The sequence below is a fragment of the Lepidochelys kempii genome, chromosome 2, assembly GCF_965140285.1.
Source record: "Lepidochelys kempii isolate rLepKem1 chromosome 2, rLepKem1.hap1, whole genome shotgun sequence".
NCBI classification, from domain to species: Eukaryota; Metazoa; Chordata; order Testudines; family Cheloniidae; genus Lepidochelys; species Lepidochelys kempii.
This window is the reverse complement of record NC_136381.1, coordinates 114,079,603-114,099,015: the sequence shown is the minus strand read 5'-3', so window position 1 is coordinate 114,099,015 and position 19,413 is coordinate 114,079,603. Positions and strand designations below refer to the sequence as shown.

The 19,413-nt window shown below is 40.6% G+C and overlaps 1 protein-coding gene across 1 annotated transcript in view; it reads right to left on the bottom strand.

The window, feature by feature from the left end:
- ADTRP (androgen dependent TFPI regulating protein) overlaps positions 1-19,413 on the bottom strand; it is a 48,017-nt gene that overhangs the window by 4,670 nt on the left and 23,934 nt on the right. The window contains exons 4-5 of the mRNA XM_073329454.1: positions 13,791-13,906; positions 8,337-8,488 (exon numbers count right to left, since the gene is read on the bottom strand). Coding sequence (XP_073185555.1) covers positions 8,337-8,488; positions 13,791-13,906 — 268 coding nt within the window. The remainder of the gene's footprint in view (positions 1-8,336; positions 8,489-13,790; positions 13,907-19,413) is intronic.

Here is a 19,413-nt window from a genome sequence, read left to right as displayed (position 1 = left end):
CACATCCATATGAAGGCCAGAAAATGTCTTTCCTTGTGCAGCTCTTCACATCAGTTCTTACCAGTGGTGAAATCTTGTGAGGGGAACAGCCAAGTTGTTAGGAGACACAGGCTGGAGTTTGAAAGAAAACAATACATTTATACTGTGACACGCACTTTATTGTGGGGAGGTGGTCCTTTGAGTAGCTTGATGCAGTATAATTACTTCTATGGTGGATCTCCTGTATGTTTTACTATGGTATTGCTGTGCTGTACTATAGTCCAGTAATTCTCAACCAAGGGTACACATACCTCTGGGGGTACGCAGAGGTCTTCAAGGGAGGACATCAACTCATCTAGAGATTTGCCTAGTTTTACAACAGGCTACATAAAAAGCAGTAGCCAAGTCAGTACAAACTCAAATTGCATACAGACCATGACTTGTTTATAATGCTCTATATATTAAACACTGAAATGTAAGTTTAATCTTTATAGTCCAATTGATTTATTTCATAATTATATGGTAAAAAGGAGAAAGTCAGCAATTTTTCAGTAATAGTGTGCTGTGACCCTTTTGTATTTTTATGGCTGATTTTGTAAGCAAGTTGTTTTTAAGTGAGGTGAAACCTGGGGGTACGCAAGACAAACCAGTCTCCTGAAAGGGGCACAGTCGTCGGGAAAGAGACAAGGTGGGTGAGGTTATATCTTTTATTGGACCCACTTCTGTTGGTGAGAGAGACATCTTAATTCCCACAGCACGAAGAGTCTGAAGAGACTAGTAGCAGGAACTCACATAGCACTGAATACACCCTCTGAATAAACATACATTGACAACTAACAAGCAAATATATATCCTATGTATGTTAGAAAGGCAATTGTTTTGCTTTCAAGCGATGCAGAGCTCTTCTTCCAGGTCTGGAAAACTACTCAGAATGTCACAGCAAAATACAAAGGTGGAACAGATTGTTAAACATAAGGAGTTAACAAATGTTCCTTTTTCTGTCAGAAATTGCCCTGTGTGTTCACATACAAATTATTTTATATCATTTAGTCTCATGCCCTAAGCCAGGATAATTAAACCACTTTGGAAGCAACTTTAGTTCTAACTTCACTCCTTTGGTTGTATGCCTCCTTTCCAAGCAAGTTCCCCATTTAGCATCTGGGCCTTTAAATTTTAGAGAAACAGTTAGCTGCAGGCCTATGGAAGCCATTTTACAAGCAATTACAGCTTACTACCACAGTCTGCAGCTTCTTCTCCTGCAACCAGTGAGTGTTTGATCTTTTGTCCTTAGTGTTTGTTTTCTAGGTTAAGTTTTGCTCATTTCTTTTAGGGTACGTATAAGCCACTTGTCTGTTTTGTATGAACTTACTGGACACTTGCAAATTTAAAGGCCCCAACTGTTTTGCATGGCTTCTCCCTAATTCATGCATTTAGATCTCTTGCAAAGTAGCTGTCTGGTGATAGCCAGTAAGGCAACGAGCATCCCAGATAGATCCTACTCACATCTAGCTCAAAGTAGACAAGTAAAGAAGCTAGAAAAGGGTTTGCAGGTCTGCTGAAGGAAAAAGAAAAGAATCAGCTGTTTCTTTAAATGTTCAGATTTACACTAGATCAGGGACTACACCAGAACCTCAAATCATAACCCCTTCCTCACTATTTTTGGGGGAGGTTTGGATTCAAGGACTTTTGATCTGAACCGCTCTGGGTGGTTTTGTGTTCTGTTGGGAAAAAAACCATGGAGAGGACCATTTCATCCTATTTTGGGATTCCTCTTTCAGTTTGACTGGTGGAAATACTGTAAAACCTGGGTTTTTTTGTGACATTTTCTACCTATCAAAAATGGCTCGTGCTTCACTTTTGGATGCACAGACCCATGGGCCAAGCTCTTAAGTGGTGTGAATGGTTACTGAACAATATTAGAAACTTTTAGCATTAAAAAAAAATTATTAGTCCTATTTTTTGTATCTCTCTGCCTGTGTATTTGGATTGCAGTGGCTACCTTGAGTCCAAGCCAAAGCAAAATTGGAAAATAACATATTTTTAAGACCTCAAATGCTACATAAGAGTTTCTCTGGAAAAAATTAAACAAATTTAAGGTCTGCTAACTCTTGGCTGTCCAGATGTAGAAAAGCATATTATATTATCAGAAAGAGCTCAGAATGCAGGCTCAAAAATGGTACAGTGCCCCTTTCTCTGCTGTGGCACACAAGATACTGAACCTTAAAAAAAGTCAGTCCTGGACTTTGGAATCATTTGGGGGGAAACATGCATGTTGTGTGAGGAAAGAGGAAATCTTTTTGTGGCTGATGCTTTTAATTTTAAGAAAAGTTGTGGTTGCTTAAAGCTGCTCACAGGTTAGAATTGTAGGTAGTTCTGGGGTAGATGGATAAATGGGCACAGTACAGGTAAGACTATTAAAGGTCTGTAATAGATGCAGTTCATCACATGCTGTGGGCATCAGGACTAGGAATCATCAAAATTTTACAATGCAACATTTTTTTGAGAGAAAACTGGGTTTTTCACAAAATGAAAATTCTCATGGAAGGTGGTGGTGTTTTTTAAAAAACTGAATCCATCATAGAATGAAATGGTTTTGGTTGATCAACAAAAAATCAAAAATTTCCACAAAGAAAATGTCGTTTTCTGACCAGGTGTAATCATGCCCACATATACGGTATATGTGTGTACATAATTTCAATGGATTAGATAAGTATGCAAGATAAACTTATTTGATTGAGAAACTATAAGCAATTTTAAGTAGTCTTATAACTATACATTTTATGTTTATGTTGGCTAGGTGAACAGCTGAACTCAGTCTCTGCATAAATGAGTTATTACTGACATACTGAGCTACTGATAGGAATAAAAGATGAGTCCAGTGTAACCGGTAGTTGTTAAGATAATGGCTGAGAAGGTCTGTTTCAAAGAAGAGAGCTAAAACAAAGAGATGAGATTTACTGACCAGTGATGGAGGGGGATAGTAAGGAGAAAGCAAACCAAGAGGGAGAAGGGTAACCTGATTGGGAAGAAACAGAAACCCGTTGTCATTGGCACCAAGGCTGGATATGGTTGTTAAAGAAGGAGAGGGAGAGATAGATTGGACTCTGGGGAGTCGACGTGCTAACTGAGACACTCTGGCAGCCTGCAGGATCGACAGAAATGTCTAAGGACATAAGCATATATAGTATTCTGTTTTCACTCAGTAGTACCTACAAGGTTTAAAGGGTGGGTGCAGTCTTTGACCTAACTGTATTTTATTCTGCTTATCTTTGAATTACTTTGGTTTTCTTGATCTTCTAATCGGCTTTGCTTATTTCAATTACCATGGTGCCAAGGAAACAAATTTCTAATTGCTGGTGAGAAGCAAGAGGGAGGAAAACGTATCTGCCCTGGAGCCCTCAGTCCAAGGCATTGGGCAAAAGACTGCCCAGTCCTACAGAGTGTCCTCCAGATGCTAGCTACAGTCAGTAAGCAGCTTGGGAGAAGCGTGGTGAATTTCAGTAGTGACATGCATAAGTGCCTGAAGGGCACAATAATTATAATGAAAAGTTATTTCTATATTTGCCAATAGGATTCTAGGCATACCATTATATTTTTCCATAACAGTAAAGGTTAAATGGTGGCATTAAGCCACTGTCCTGCCAGGGGTGCAGAACAAAACAACAGCACCCTAATGGGAGTTCCAGAGAGGCCTGGCACCTCAGGTCGACCTACCATTTCACCCTTCAGTTCTGTGCAGCATTCACTCTTCTTGGTGGCACACCATTTCTGTAGGCCAGCCCAGAGAAGGGTGGCACAATGGCTTTGCATTCTCTCCACCCTTCCCAGCCCCCTTTGTAGTCTGACCCTACGTCTCTAGAAGTATGCAATCACCACAACATTAGTCCACAGACATTGAGAACTTCATTTAAAACCATTAGGTTTGCTCTGCAATGAGAATGAGTTGGGCATTTATACAGCACCTTTTTTCTAGGAGGATCCTAAAACACTGTGAAAGCTCAGCAAACTAATCTGGGGCCAAATCCAGCAGTTTTTTTACATGGGCAAAATTCCTTGAGAGTTCAGTGGGATTTTTGTCCCAGAACAAAATGAGCACGGATGGAGGAAGATTTCGCTCTTGCATATTCCTACTACAGGAATACCTTCCCTTGGCCACTCTCATGTAGCCACCTATAGGGTGGAACCAGCAACCATTGAAGAGTGCATGGCAAGGCTAGACAATATCGTAGGCTTTGAATGTGAAGAACTGAACATGCATTTAAAATTACAAGAGCTGGGAAGAATGTAATTTAGCAAACAGTAGAAATATTAACCCAGGACTAATGCCCTGTACTTGTGTGAAAAATGCCATAGGATCATTAATTATCACAAGAGGCCATGATTTTATGTCTGCTTTGAGTAATAAAAACTATACAGTGTGGGTCAGATCCTCAGCTGGTGTAATTCAGTGGAGTTCTGGTCACTTCAAAAGTTCTGCATTAGTTTACATCAGCTGAGGATCATGCTGTGCGTGTAAAGTACCGGTACTTATTTTGCTCTCTGAGTCAGCCACCTGCACCTTCAAAATATGCATAGACTGAACTTGTCCAAAGGTCAGGGTATAGTGAGGGGTTGGACGTGGTGTTCTGGATTGGGTTTATCTTTGACCAACAGATCTTAGTGAAATTGAGTTCTCCTTTTTAGCTGATTGTATTTAGCCATCAGTTCCAAACACACTAATTTGAATTTAATTTGATGACTAGTTAGTATGTTCATTTTCCTTCAGTCAGTTATCATCTTGGGCATCAAATCATTTGTATTCCACTTGTGCTGCTTATATTGATAATCTCCAGTTGTTGTAACTGACTGTTAGGGTTAGGAAATAATGGAGAAACACCCATTATTATCCACAACTCTCTGACACCACATTCTACAGGCCATTACCCTCTGACCCCACTGAGAATTACCCAAAGAAACTACACCATCTGCTCAAGAAACTCCCAAAAGAAGCACAGGAACTGACACACTGACACACCCCTAGAGCCCCGACCAGGGGTATTCTATCTGCTACCCAAAATCCATAAACCTGGGAATCCTGCATGCCCTATCATCTCAGGCATTGGCACCCTGACAGCAGGATTATCTGGGTATGTAGACTCTCTCCTCAGGCTCTACGCTACCAGCACTCTCAGCTATCTTCAAGACACCACTGACTTCCTGAGGAAACTTTAATCCTTTGGTGATCTTCCAGAAAACATCATCCTAGCCACTATGGATGTAGAAGCTTTCTACATGAACATTCCACACAAAAATGGACTACAAACCATCAGGAATAGCATCCCCGATACCATCGTGGCAAACCTGGTGGCTGAACTTTGTGACTTTGTCCTCACCTACAACTATTTCAGATTTGGAGACAATTTATACCTTCAAGTCAGCGGGACTGCTATGGGTACCCACATGGCCCCGCAGTATGCTAACATTTTTATGGCTGACTTAGAACAACGCTTCCTCAACTCTCATGCCTTACGTCCCTACTCTACTTGCACTACATTGATGATATCTTCATCATCTGGATGCATGGGAAGGAGGCCCTTGAGGAATTCCACCAAGATTTCAACAATTTCCATCCCACCATCAACCTCAGCCTGGACCAGTCCACACAAGAGATCCACTTCCTAGACACTACAGTGCTAATAAGCGATGGTCACATAAACACCAACCTATACCAGAAACCTACTGACTGCTATACTTATCTACATGCCTCCAGCTTTCATCCAGACCACATCACAGGATCTATTGTCTACAGCCAAGCTCTAAGATACAACCGCATTAGCTCCGATCCCTCAGACAGAGACAAACACCTACAGGATCTCTATCAAGCGTTCTTAAAACTACAGTACCCACCTAGTGAAGTGAAGAAACAGATTGACAGAGCCAGAAGAGTACCCAGAAGTCACCTACTACAAGACAGGCCCAGCAAAGAAAGTAACAGAACGCCACCAGCCGTCACCTAAAGCCCCCAACTAAAACCTCTCCAGCGCATCATCAAGGATCTACAACCTATTCTGAAGGATGATCCCTCACTCTCACAGACCCAGTCCTCGCATACAGACAGCCCCCCAACCTGAAGCAAATATTCACCAGCAACTACACACCACACAACAAAAACACCAACCCAGGAACCAAATCCTGCAACAAACCCCGGTGCCAATTCTATCCACATATCTATTCAAGGGACACCATCATAGGACCTAGCCACATCAGCCACACCATCAGGGGCTCATTCACCTGCACATCTACAAATGTGATATATGCCATCGTGTGCCAGCAATGCCCCACTGCCATGAACATTGGCCAAACCGGACAGTCTCTATGCAAAAGAACAAATGGACACAAATCTGACATCAGGAATCATAACATTCAAAAACCAGTTGGAGAACACTTCAGTCTCCCTGGTCACTCAATAACAGACCTAAAAGTGGCAATTCTTCAACAAAAAAAACTTCAAAAACAGACTCCAACGTGAAATTGCAGAACTGAAATTAATTTGCAAACTGGACACCATCAGATTAGGCCTGAATAGAGACTGGGAGTGGTTAGGTCATTACAAAACCTAAACCTAATTTCCCCCATACTAATTTCCCCCTGCTGTTACTCACACCTTCTTGTCAACTGTCTGAAATGGGCCACTCTTATTACCACTTCAAAAGTTATTTTTCCTCCCTCCATGCATCTGATGAAGTGGATTCTAGCCCACGGAAGCTTATGCCCAAATAAATTTGTTAGTCTCTAAAGTGCCACAAAGACTCCTCGTTGTTTATCCATGAAGTAGTGAAACTTATTCATAAGACATTAAAAATAAACCTGCCTTGCACTTGTTTCATCAAACAGCAAACAATCACAATAGATAAATGAAGCAAAAAGCTGTCTTTGAGAGAGCGAGAGCAGGAGCAACTGTTCTGCATGCTACTCCAGAAGAGAATCCCTGGGGAAACCTGGTAATCTGTAGTACAGGGTAGCACAGTTCACTGGTTGTATGTCTCTCCAAGGAATAGAGGCATGCTTGTTTACAAACAGATCTCTAGCTACTATATCTTGCAGTGTTTGCCATGCGATTAAGAACAATTTATATTCCTAGTAGCAGAGATACTCTGGCTTTTGATCACAGATTTGGGGCCAAATTCTTTGTTCAGTTACAACTCTGCAGTCCCTCTTAAATCAATGGAAATGCACAGTTGTGTTTGAATGCAGAATCTGGCCCTTCATCTTTTTTTTCATCTCTATGGCTACCTGCACCAGTCCTCACCTGGCAAGTTTAAGCAAGAAAAGGCTATGGCCAAGTTTTCAAACCTGGGTGCCTACAGCAGTCATCCTATTTGCAAAGGTTTGGAGCACCTTGGATCCAGAGTTACTCAGCACCTGCCAAATTCAGTCCATTTCTATTTAGGTGGATGTTGAGATTCTAATTTTAGGCACTCTGATTTCAAATTTTTGGCCTGAGATTTTTGTGAGTCTTCACAAATTTGGTCAAGGATAAAATGTTTCCAGTAAAAAGATCCCCTCTCCCATTCCCCTTCCCAAAGCTTGCAATATTCCACCCTGGAACAAATCACAAATTTTCACACATTTGTTCTGAGTAAAATATATAAATTTCCCCCCCAACAGAAACCTTTTCATCTCAGAAACTATTTTTGAGGAGTGGGGGAAGGAGATTCAAAACCAGAGGGAAAAAAATAATCCTGCATTTTTTTTTCTCACTGTATAACATAACTACCTAAAATAATATTTTTTTCTGTTAGGTGGGTTTCTAAATGGGGTGTTTTTTTAAAAAACAAAACAAAACCTTGGCTCATGCCACCAACTCGTGGCTGTAAAAGCAGAAAGGAGACATTGAATGGTTGGTTAAAGACCACAAACATGCCATTTATCATGTTCCCTTGACAGAAGCTCTGATGCTTGCACTCAGGTACATCAATGTCAGTTTTCTGTCATCGGTAAACCCTTCCTAAACAGCAGCGGTCCATAGTTCAATAAATTCTACGCGTGGGTACAAAAAGTTTAGGCCAGGGGAATTTTGATTCTGTGCATCATGGTGTGAGAAGGAATCAGATTCCAATTATTGTCCTGGCAAAAGGCCCTTCTCCAGTTACATTAGGGAAAATTGATGTAACACCCATTTTTTGGGGGGAGGGGGGAGAGAAGGTGTTACTTAAAAAACTGGGGAGCTTTATTGGAGACCCAACACCTGCTTTGTGCCTGACCCCCATTTAGACAGGCACACAAAGCACTGCTCCATTATTTGGTCTGCTTCCACTCTCAAAGCACATTTCAATTTTTCGTTTGATTACACGTGGAAAAAAAAAAAGTGAACTGACCCCAAATCATACGGTTGAGAAACTCTCCAATGTTGTAGATCCAGACAATGAGGACAAGGTTACTGCAGAAAAAGGCCGCTAGACCCACTGGGCTGAAAAAGGTGAAGAGAGGATATACCCACTTTCCAGTTACAGAGTAAATCCACAGGACCCTAGACAAGGAGAGAAATGATTTTTGGTTAGGACCATTCAGTTAGAAGAAGAATTTAAAGATTTTCCATCCAGGAAGGAATATGTTCTCACAACTATCATGGTAAAGAATAAAACAGATCAACTAACAGTAAACTACTGATATGCAGCATCTCCACTGGGCAGTTAGAAAGCTGGACTCTTTTCTGTGAAGTACACATGTCATTTAACACGGATTAGAACACATGCAATGTTCTACCAGGACCAGCTTGGTACTATCATGACCCAACTTCCATGAGTATAATGGTATTTAAATAACTGAAGTAAGTCTTCTCAGTTGAGAAATAGGGATATTTAACTATAATGTCCTTAACTATATTGTATAACAGCAAATGAGCTTTTCGACACATCTTTTTCCAACTGGTTGCCCTGGCTTTTCAGATCAGAGACACCTGGGGAGAGGAAAATGCTATTGCTCATCTGTCTGTCCCTTCAGCAGTGACCAGTCCATCGGGGAGCAGCTGGAGGAGGCAAAGATTCCCCAGCACCTCTTCCCTTTGTCCCATAGAGAAGGGGAAGGAAGAGCAACTGTAGGTAGGTAGCAGAGAATGTGGTGGCATTGTCCACCCTTTCCCCTTTCTGGGCTGTTTATAGGGCTTCATATCCTTCATTCTGTCCTGCTTCCTCTCCCCTCAAACCCAATCTACAGCTTGCTGTGGCTACCAGTTAACGTGAGTTATTTGCATACTGTGACTCTTATCGGTCAAAAGAGCCTTAAAAGATAATTTTTTGATTGATAAATTTTTTTTATAATACGACACATCTGTGGATAAGTGTAATTCAAATGGCACCTCACTGATCCGAATTGGATTACAATCTCAAAGGTAGTTCCCTGAAAAGACAGGTAACATAAAATTAGGAGATTTGTATTATATTAGGCCAGAAGGATGGGCTGAGGCTACATTGAGCTCCTTTGCGGTAGTGGGGGCATCACCCTTGTAATACAATCTGACAATGGAAGAAACCCGTGCATTTGGATCACAAAGTCCTGAGTTCTATTCCCCAAGGGCTTGTCTATGTGGTAGGGTAACATGCCCTATGGGGGTGTGGTTTCTCAAGCAGACTACCATGTAGCATGTGAATTGGTCCATGTAAACCCTGCTGGTGTGCACAAAAGGTTCTCTAGTGCCCTTTAATTTAGTGCTGTTTCAAACAGTTAAACAAGCCCCAGGTCCAGCAAGATTTAACTGGCAAGCATGTTGTTCATTTTTTGTGGCCATGGATCTCCGTAAAGCTGCCCCTTAGACTTTTCCCAGCACTGCCAATAGGGAGATATTCTGGTGATTTTTTCCCCACTGCCAGTATTTTCATAGGAGAGTGTGTCACTCTGTGAGAAAACACTAGCCTGCCACTTGGCTTTGTGAGTCATGCCTCAGGATATGTGTGTCACATAGATACCCCACCAGAATTAAGATATGTCACAAATCTGAGAAACAGGTAAATGCTAGAGAAAACAGTAGAAGTGTCCTTAAAGCAGGAAAACAGCTCAGCAGTAGTTAGAGAAGGCACTTGTAGGATATAAAAGAAGAGGTGAGTGAAGAAAGATTTGTTAGCGCTCAGTAAGAAGGTTGATGGAAGAAACTGGTTTTGCTGGTAATAGAATTTTATTGGGCTGAGCTTGGAAACATTAAGAGTAGAAACTAGTTTTATAGATCCATCATGGGTCCTCTGATCAGAGGAAACAACTGGGGTGTGAAACGACTAAGGAAATAAAAAAGCCGAAAAAAAGGCCTCAATAGTGATAACAGGAAATATTATCTACAAGACACTAATTGGAGACTCAGTGGGGAAAATGATGGAGTTGGCTTTTTTAGTATTATGTAGAGTCTATATGTATTTTTTTAATATGATACCCATGTCTCAGCCAATTACAGAGCCAATGATCCTAGTCTTAGGTAGTAGGAGATTAGATTGTGTGGATCAAATTTTTCAAACTTGGGTGCCTTAGGACAGGCACCTAAATCGATTTTTTTATTAACTTAAATAAGTGGCCTGATTTTCAGAGACGCCAAGCACCATCATCTCTCACTTGAGTTGATGGAAGTTGTGAGTAATCTGGCAGGCTGTTCTGGTGCATAAATACGTATTTGGTTGCCTGTCTTTAGGTACCTAAGTTTGAAAATTTTGGCTACAGTGAGCAGAAACAATGGACGGAATGGACCAAATTTTTAGCAAACATCTAAAAATGCATTATCAGACTTTGCACCCGTTGTACAATTGCACATTTTGCATATGTGATTATTGGTTCAACTCCCATACTATATTCAGATGCGTATTATTTTGAAAAATTAGGTATCAATTTAGAAATGGAATAAAAAGTAGTTTTGTGATAAGAAATAGAATAGAGTATCAAGTGACAACGAATAGTTCAGGGTAATCTTGAAGTAATGTTTGCACTTCTGAGCAATTATAGGAAGGGTACAACTTAGCTGATGGCCCCGGGGTAGCAAGTATACCAAAACGCTATAGTATTTGGGGGCAGCATGTATACATCAGTAAGACTTGATGTACCATAATAACCTAAAAGGAAGAAGACTTAGGGTTTCTCCTGTCCTCTCGTTACATGTTCCTGATTTCCACGAATCTTAATGGGAGCTACACTCTCACTGAAGGAAGAAAAGTAGTCCCTGAGGTGGTATTCAAAGAGATATGTAAAATCAGGACAGGCAAAGAACGTATTGATGCAAATTAGGTATTTGAGATAGCATTATTTCAAAATGAGAAGGTCATGAACTGAAGCTGAGCACAGGTATCTAGCACATAATATAATTGAAATGTTTTAATTCATTATCAAGATGGAGTGGACACATTACTGGAAAGCAATGGAGTAGAGACCCTCCATTTATGTACTTATTTTATTTAGTTACGGCTTAAGATGCAGTACGCACTATATGATTATTTATATTTTCTGAGCTTAGAAAGGGGGTATGATCTCCTTCGCTTTATGGCCCAAAGTACATTTCTGATGACTGGCACCTAAATTACTATCCTCTTTGCTGTTACATTGATTTTACAATTGAAATGGAAAAGGGCAGGCTCTTTTTAAGGTCTAAAATTGTATAACCCAAGAGTTCAGAGATACAAGCTTTGGTATTCTAAGACAGGGAAGAAGATTACAGGCCAGGTTTTTGATACTTTTAATTGATTTCAGGAGGATTACTTGTAGAGTAACGTCCTACTCAGCATGAGAAGGAGTATCAAAATCTGTCATTACAGGAATTCACTAACACGTCTGCCAGGTTTCTCACCACACCTGGCAGCCTCCCATGGTTGGAAACCACCCCTGACTTTTGAGTACAGCAAAAATAAATTTCTGTAATGAAACCCCACGTGGAAGCAGGACCTTGAAGAAAGGCGCATGTATGGGAAGCCATTCTGGCTTCTCTGCTTGACTCTTCCCTTGCTTTCCTGGCGAATCCAGCACCTCACATGGCAAATGGGCCACCTGAATCCATAGATATGGAAGAAAGGGGAGTAGTAAAGATGCTTCTTATGGAGGATAAGGCCACATGATTGGACTATTGACGATTCTGCAACATCAGTGAAGGCAGCAACAGCAAAGTGTTGGCACCTATAGGCTGGATGCAGAGATTTAAAATGTAAAGCAATGTTTTAGTATAAAGACTTTGGGGCTGAATGCTCAAAAGGAATTAGGCTCCTAACTTCTGTTTAGACCCCTAATTTCCATTGATTTCAATGGAAATTAGGAACCTAACTCCAGCTGATCATTCAGCTCATTTTGTTGCTGGGAACCTCAATGGAAATTAGGAACCTAACTCCAGCTGATCATTCAGCTCATTTTGTTGCTGGGAACCAAGGTGAGTAAAATGAAAGGTTCTGTGCTGTCTCCAGGAGACAGAAAGCACCAGCATGGAGATTGGCATGAATGTGCATGCAACAGTAGGAAACTGGAATACAAAGGGCAGGACTCTACAGAAGATGACACAAGGGACAAGTAACAGATAGCTATCTGCTTGGGGGCCCAATAGCCAGGATATGGAGTACTGTGATCTGTGCTTAATTTGTGCCAGGACTTGCCAGGGCTGAGCCCTGGCACCTCTAGGCTTGGGGGTTCATAGCCTCAGCACCTGGGGGCTTGCTGCATCAGTTAGGAAAGTAAAAAAAAAATTTGCTTGAGCCCTGGCACCTCTTTCATTACAAATGAAGCGCTGACTGTGGTATACTAGAAGCTGAAGACAACAGCAACTTAAAGGAAACTTTGGGAGAAACCACTAGTGCAGGATGTGACTAGAACTCGGCTTGGCCATGGTTGGCCTGGTTGTGATTGCTGATTATCTAGGATACTGATTCTTCATCCAGTGGGCGCTCCCAGAGTGGAAAAGCACTCTCCTTCTTTTCAGTGTGCAACATCTGAGACCGTGACCTCCGCTCACTGGAACATACATCGGTTTAGGCCCATGTTCTCACATCAGACAATACTTGCTGTGTGGTTTGGCAAGTTGATATTGTTGCAATCAAGGCATACCCCCACCAAGAAGTCTGGATAGTACTGGCTTAAAACAATTGGGTTTGCGTGATAGATCTCCGTCCTGCCTCTAGCTGAAACCTGGCAGGTCCATGTCAGATCCTTGTGTTACAAAACAAAAAGGTGATTTCTTCTCTGGTTTATTTAGGTCATTGTGGTAAGGGTGGCTGCTGTTGAGGTGAAGTTGTGTGGGGCAGAGGGCTCTGTGGGAAATGAAAATGCTAAAAGCATGCATCTCATGGCGTTATTCCTGTCCCATGGAGGTGGGGCAAGTTCCCAGAAGCATAGTTTGATCATGAAGACAGTAAAAGTCACAGAGCCTCAGAAGAGAACAAAATGTGGCTCAACGCTAAGTAATGCAGCAAAATGGTACATAGGAAAGGAATTTGGGACACAATGATCCTAATTTCATTAAGGTTAAGATTAGATTAGGATAAACCATTCCAAACACATGGTCATATAATGTAGTAGCAAAGTCCAATATTTCCAAGCCACTATAGAAGGATCTCAAATCATAAGTGCATTTTGTCTGTACAGTTTATGTTCTATTCTGGGTTTTCTTTTAGTGGGATTGAGGCAAATAATGTAATGACAAAGGCAAATTCATTCAGACTAATGTGTTCACCGCCATAGGTAAGAACTTGTAGAAACAAAGAATTCCCCAGTTCTTCCTCCTTTTCCAAAAGATGCCACACCTGCATGAGAAGCAAGCTTATTCTCTTTTTCCGGAGGAGGTCATTTAGAGAAAATCCCAGGGGGTTATAATACATAATTCTTACCAGCTGAGATAGGCAACAGAAACAAATCCTAATAGGATCAGTCCTTTCTTCTTTGGTGGATAACAGTGCGGGGTAGCGAAGATCTCCAGCAGAGCAAGTGGCAACACAATAGTGTGCTGGGAAGAAAAGGGGATATGTCAGAGAGTGGCAATAGTGTGTTGTGGTAACCAAATTAACCAAAACGCTTGTGGCAATGTGTACATACATGCAAATAAATTATTGGTTAACAGTATAGAATGCCACAGAAAAGCATGCCACTTTACCAGTGAGTAAATTCCCATGGTACAGCAAGCATTGAAAATTTCTTGTTACACAGAAAAAAGTATGATGATGAGGTGCTACTATAGAACACCGTACTGCTGTGCATTGTAATCGCTAATGGATAGTGCAGGAATTTACTGCATTATCAGATGTACAAGGAAAGTTGGAGTGATCTCCATGTATACAGTAGTACAAAGATCTTGTGGAATCTATCACTGTTTATTCTGAGATGGAAAGGAAAACCCTCTTGGCATTTTCTGAAAGACTTTCCATGCATAATTTAAGCCGAAAGGTGATTTGTTTTTTCCTTTAGGTAAATTTGGTGAAAATATCTCTAGCCATTTCTGAGACATTGGAGAGTGGGAAAAAATGCTTTAAACTCACCTTTAAATAAAAACCAATTTGGGGGAAATGTTATGTGCTGAAAGGTGAAGAATTGTTAGGATTAGAAAGCTACAAAGAGACAGAAATGTTAAGAATAGAAGTAAAGAATCAATTTCCAATACTGCAAACAGTGTCCCAAAGTTCCATTCCCAGACTGGTGATGGTTAAATATATTTATCAATGATCTGGAAAATGGTGTGGCTGTTGAGGTGACAACATTTGCAGAGTACACAAAATGTAGTTAGGTTAATAATGATTAGAAAAGACTGAGGACTTTCACAGAGACCTAACAAAGCTAGGTGAATGGGAAGCATGAAGACAGGTGAAATTCAGCATTGACAAATGCAAATTCATGCAAATTGGAAGGGATCTTTGAACTACGTGTGCACCTTGCTGTGTTTGTTCTAAGGCCCTTTCAGATCATAAATACCCCTCCCCCCATCCCCCAATCTACCTGTGGATCTCCATTTGTCTGTACAGAAAGGGAGTTTGTGCATCTGACTGGCACCGTCTCCACAACCAGGCCCTGTGTGTAGTGTGGAGTTGGGGCAGACTGGGGAAGGAGTGGTCGGGCTGAGGGCAGAGTTTTGGAGGAGACATATCTTAGTCCATCCAGCCCCACAGAAATTAACCAGAGAAGCTGATCCAACCCCAGACTGTATTAACTGTTTTGTGAGTCGCCATGGGGAGCTGCTGGAAGCAGATTGCAAAGCCTTCGTAGCATGCTCAGGGGAGTTGGGGGGGTGCAGTGGGCTAGCATTGCTGCTGGGGTACAGGGTCCACTTGGATATCACTGGCCTCTCACAAAGGGTCTTGAGGTCCTCCAGGTTTCGAGGTATTTTTTTCCCCTCCCCTCATACAGGGTCAACTTGGGTCAGCCTCAGGGAGGAATTTCTTGTGGGGATTTCCACATAGAAAGTCCACTTCTCTGGTTTTCAACATGAAAGACGATGCTCCGGCTCTAAATTAACTGTAACTACTCAGGAAGAAGCCCTGAGTGTTACTGTCAACAGCTCAGTGAAAACAGTTGTTCAATGCACAGCAGCAGGCAACCACAGCAAGGCCTGCTCAGTTGGGCTCCTAGTAACTAAGGCAATTGGTTTTACAGATAGAATGTGGGAAAAAACTGCAGCAGCAAACGTAATACATGATTTTTTCTGTGTCATATAATATGTTGCCTTTAAGGTCAGACCAAAGTCAATTGAAGTCACGGGAAATCTTTCCATTCACATCAGTGGATTTTGGATCAGGCCCATGCAGAGGACATGATGGCGTGGTATGAGATGTAAGTTTTATTGGCAGATGTTTGGGAGAGAGAGTTACTTTCTACCTCTAAAAGAGTGTGACACATTATGGCTGCATGCTGCAAGAGAGCACTTAGTAGATTCCTCTCACACATCCCTAGCATGGGAGGCCTCAGAAGCCGTTATTCAGCCCCATGTGGCTTGTTGCCAAATATCCTTCAGTTTCAGTTGTTGTATTCTACAAGCTAGATAACAAAGGTTTATTTGATTGTTCTAGTTCATCTCCCTGCCAGTGCTGTTGAGACTTCTCTCTGTTTTATTTCATACCCTAGACTAGAGTCCTACAACCCCCCTCAGTCAATAGCAGAGGTCCAGCTGTATAAGTTCAAGTGATTCTTGGATACATTTAAGTAGAAAAAGGTCTTCAGTTTGTACAAATTAATTTCCTCACAGTCCCTATAATTATGTCTTTTACTCAGAAATGTGTCCCAATTTTTCACATAACACCCAGTGTCCCAGGCGATTCCTTTGGGGGCACTCAATGACCTAGCTTTCCATTTCATCAGTGGAAACGTTTGTTTTTTCAATAACAACAAATTATTTGTTCAAGCCATATTGCTGTACTGAGGAAAATGTATTCTGTGTTTATTAGGCCCAGCCATTCAGTGGGAAGAGCAGTGTTTTGAAGTCAAGAGAAAATCAAATGAATTTACAGCAGATACTTATCAAAGCTGAGTTTGTTTGTTTGGTGTTGTTTTGCTCAGAATGAAAGTTAACAGTTGTTGAGTGGCTCACGATAAACTCAAGCAGAGCCCCAAGTTACTGAGGGGGGAAAAAAATCCTTCACTCGGAAAATCATGTTGAGTCAGAAGCTGGCAGCAGTGACGCCAACACATGTTTTATTAAAAAGTATACTCTGTGTTCTGTGTGAATAGTTCATGATCCTAACAACACTTTGCCACAAAAGACTTCCATTTTTTTTTAATTTTGAAAGCAAGATTGCCTTAATCATAGGCAGATAAAGAGAGATCCTTTTGTATGTTATAGGAATGCTCTCTAGTGAAACTTGTTCGTGTACAAATGGCTTCTTCTTTTATATTGGCTTCTCACTCTGGGTGAGTGTGTGTGTGTATGTAATTTTAATTTTCTAGTCTTTCTCATTCCTGAACTTGAATACACACTGCACATGTCCTTGCCATACTGAACACGTGCACATCCCTGTGATACACATGAAATGCAACAAAATAATTCTAAGTGAAAAAGCTAGAGAGAGAGACAGAGCCTTTCATCGCCATGCTAGTATCATAAAGCATGTTGGTGTGTTCACCCATTTTATGAACTCTATCTACAGTTTGTTTTCTCCTTTAGTAGCAATTTACAGTGGAATTCATATGGAATAATGGAGTACATTCACAAGAGTAAATGGGTTCAGTGTATTTATGTTTATACAGCAAATACCAAAGGAATGCACGATTGGCCACCTATGGCAAAGTGTGTCCTTACCAATGACATTCAATTAGCTTTCCAAATGAATTCCTTTGGATGGCTGATAGAAAGCTGACTTTAGTGATGAACATTAGTGATGGCCCATATACTGTGGTTGCTAATACTAGTTGTAAGGTCTTTAAAGGCTTTTCATTTTCACAGGGGAAAAGTATGCTCTCATTCTAGCTATTTTTAATATTAGTCTTTAGTCACCAAACACCACGATTCATTAAAGACAGTTATAAACCCAATTTTAACCTAACTGTGTTGTTATTCTGACATTTATTTAAATCAGTTGCATCTTTGTTTGGAAGCAAACTTAAAAATATATACTGTTGTGCTTCTTGATTTAAAAGGAAATCTAATAATTAGGCTTGTATTGACACAAATCAGAATGTTGGCAAAAATGGGTGGAAGCAATGACTCATTCTGTGTGTCAATTAACAGTTTCTCAGTTTTACCTGCAAACAGGGAAACTGATAAAAATAATTATCACAGAGGGAGAGAAAATTATTTCATTCTGAGGTTAAAAAAGCCAAAATCATGGTGTAAAACAATAGTGGTGTGTTCTAATCTCTTTGTCAATTAAATGAATGAGCTTATTCATCCCTTTTCAGGAAACTTCACTATTTTTTGTTTTTGCTTTAATTTAATTTAATGTGTATTTTAATTAATATCTCTGCTTGTTGAGAAGTTTGTTTACCTCTTCAGTTAGGACGGCAAAATTTTAAGTGGGAAAACTAAAGCTTTTGCATTTTTTGCAGAATGGCGAATGGAAAACTAAAATCTGTAGCATTCATGAAGCTCTCTCAGCTGTTTTATCAGATGGTCAGGTGTTCGGAAATACAGCTCAGGTTATAAAGATGATAAAATATTATGTTCTCCAAAATCTTTTATCAATTATTTTTTATTATTATTATTATTATTATTATTATTTATTCAATTGTTAATGCTGGGAAACTTTCTCTTGAGTATGACTCAAACGTCATCTGAAATATTGGCATACTGACTGGTCTCCAGAACGTAAGAGTTAAACTGTGACATTTTCATATTCTGTTAAAACAAGAAATAATGATTTTGTCTTTTTCCCTCTGTATTCTTTGTCTCTCCCTGGGATGCATTTACTATGCATGAACTGAACAAGAGCAAATTGTCTCTTTTACACAAAGAATTAAGAACTTGCAGTGCTTCTACTTTCCAAACATATTATGTAATTTGAAATATTTTTTATCTAATAACTTCTTCTTCTTACTTCTACTTATAAATGTAGAATCTTTTTGGTACATAGCTGCACTCAAAAACAATACAGTGTAAAACTTCAGAGCTTAAAAGTCCACACAGTCCTACTTCTTGTTCAGCCAATCCGCTGAGACAAACAAGTTTGTTTACATTACAGGCGATAATGCTGACTGCTTCTTGTTTACAATATCACCTGAAAGTGAGAACAGGCATTTACATGGCACTTTTGTAGCTGGCATTGCAAGGTATTTATGTGCCAGATATGCTAAACATTCGTATGCCCCTTCATGCTTTGGCCACCATTCCTGAGGACATGCTGATGACACTCGTTAAAAAAAATGTGTTAATTAAATTTGTGATTGAACTCCTTGGGGGAGAATTGTATGTCCCCTGCTCTGTTTTACCAGCATTCTCCCATATATTTCATGTTATAGCAGTCAGATGATAACTCAGTACATGTTGTTCATTTTAAGAACACTTTCACTGCAGATTTGACAAAACACAAAGAAGGTACCAATGTGAGATTTCTAAAGATAGCTACAGCCCTCGACCCAAGGTTTAAGAATCTGAAGTGCCTTCCAAAATCTGAGAGGGTCGAGGTATGGAGCATGCTCTCAGAAGCCTTAAAAGAGCAACACTCCGATGCAGAAACTACACATTCCGAACTATTAAAAAAGAAAGCTGTTTTGGATTGTTATTGAGCAGAACCCGTCATCAGCATGGACATGTGTCCCCTGGAATGGCGATTGAAGAATAAAGGGACATATGAATCTTTATTGCATCTTGCCTGTAAATGCTGGCTACTACAGTGCCATGAGACCATGTGTTCTCACTTTCAGGTGACACTGTAAACAAGAAGCGGGCAGCATTATCTCTTGCAAATGTAAAGAAACTTGTTTGTCTGAGCAATTGGCTGAACAAGAGTGAACTTGCGGGCTCTAAAACAGGGGTGGGCAACCTATGGCTCGCGTGGCAAACATGGCACGTGAGCCAATTTTTAATGGCACGCT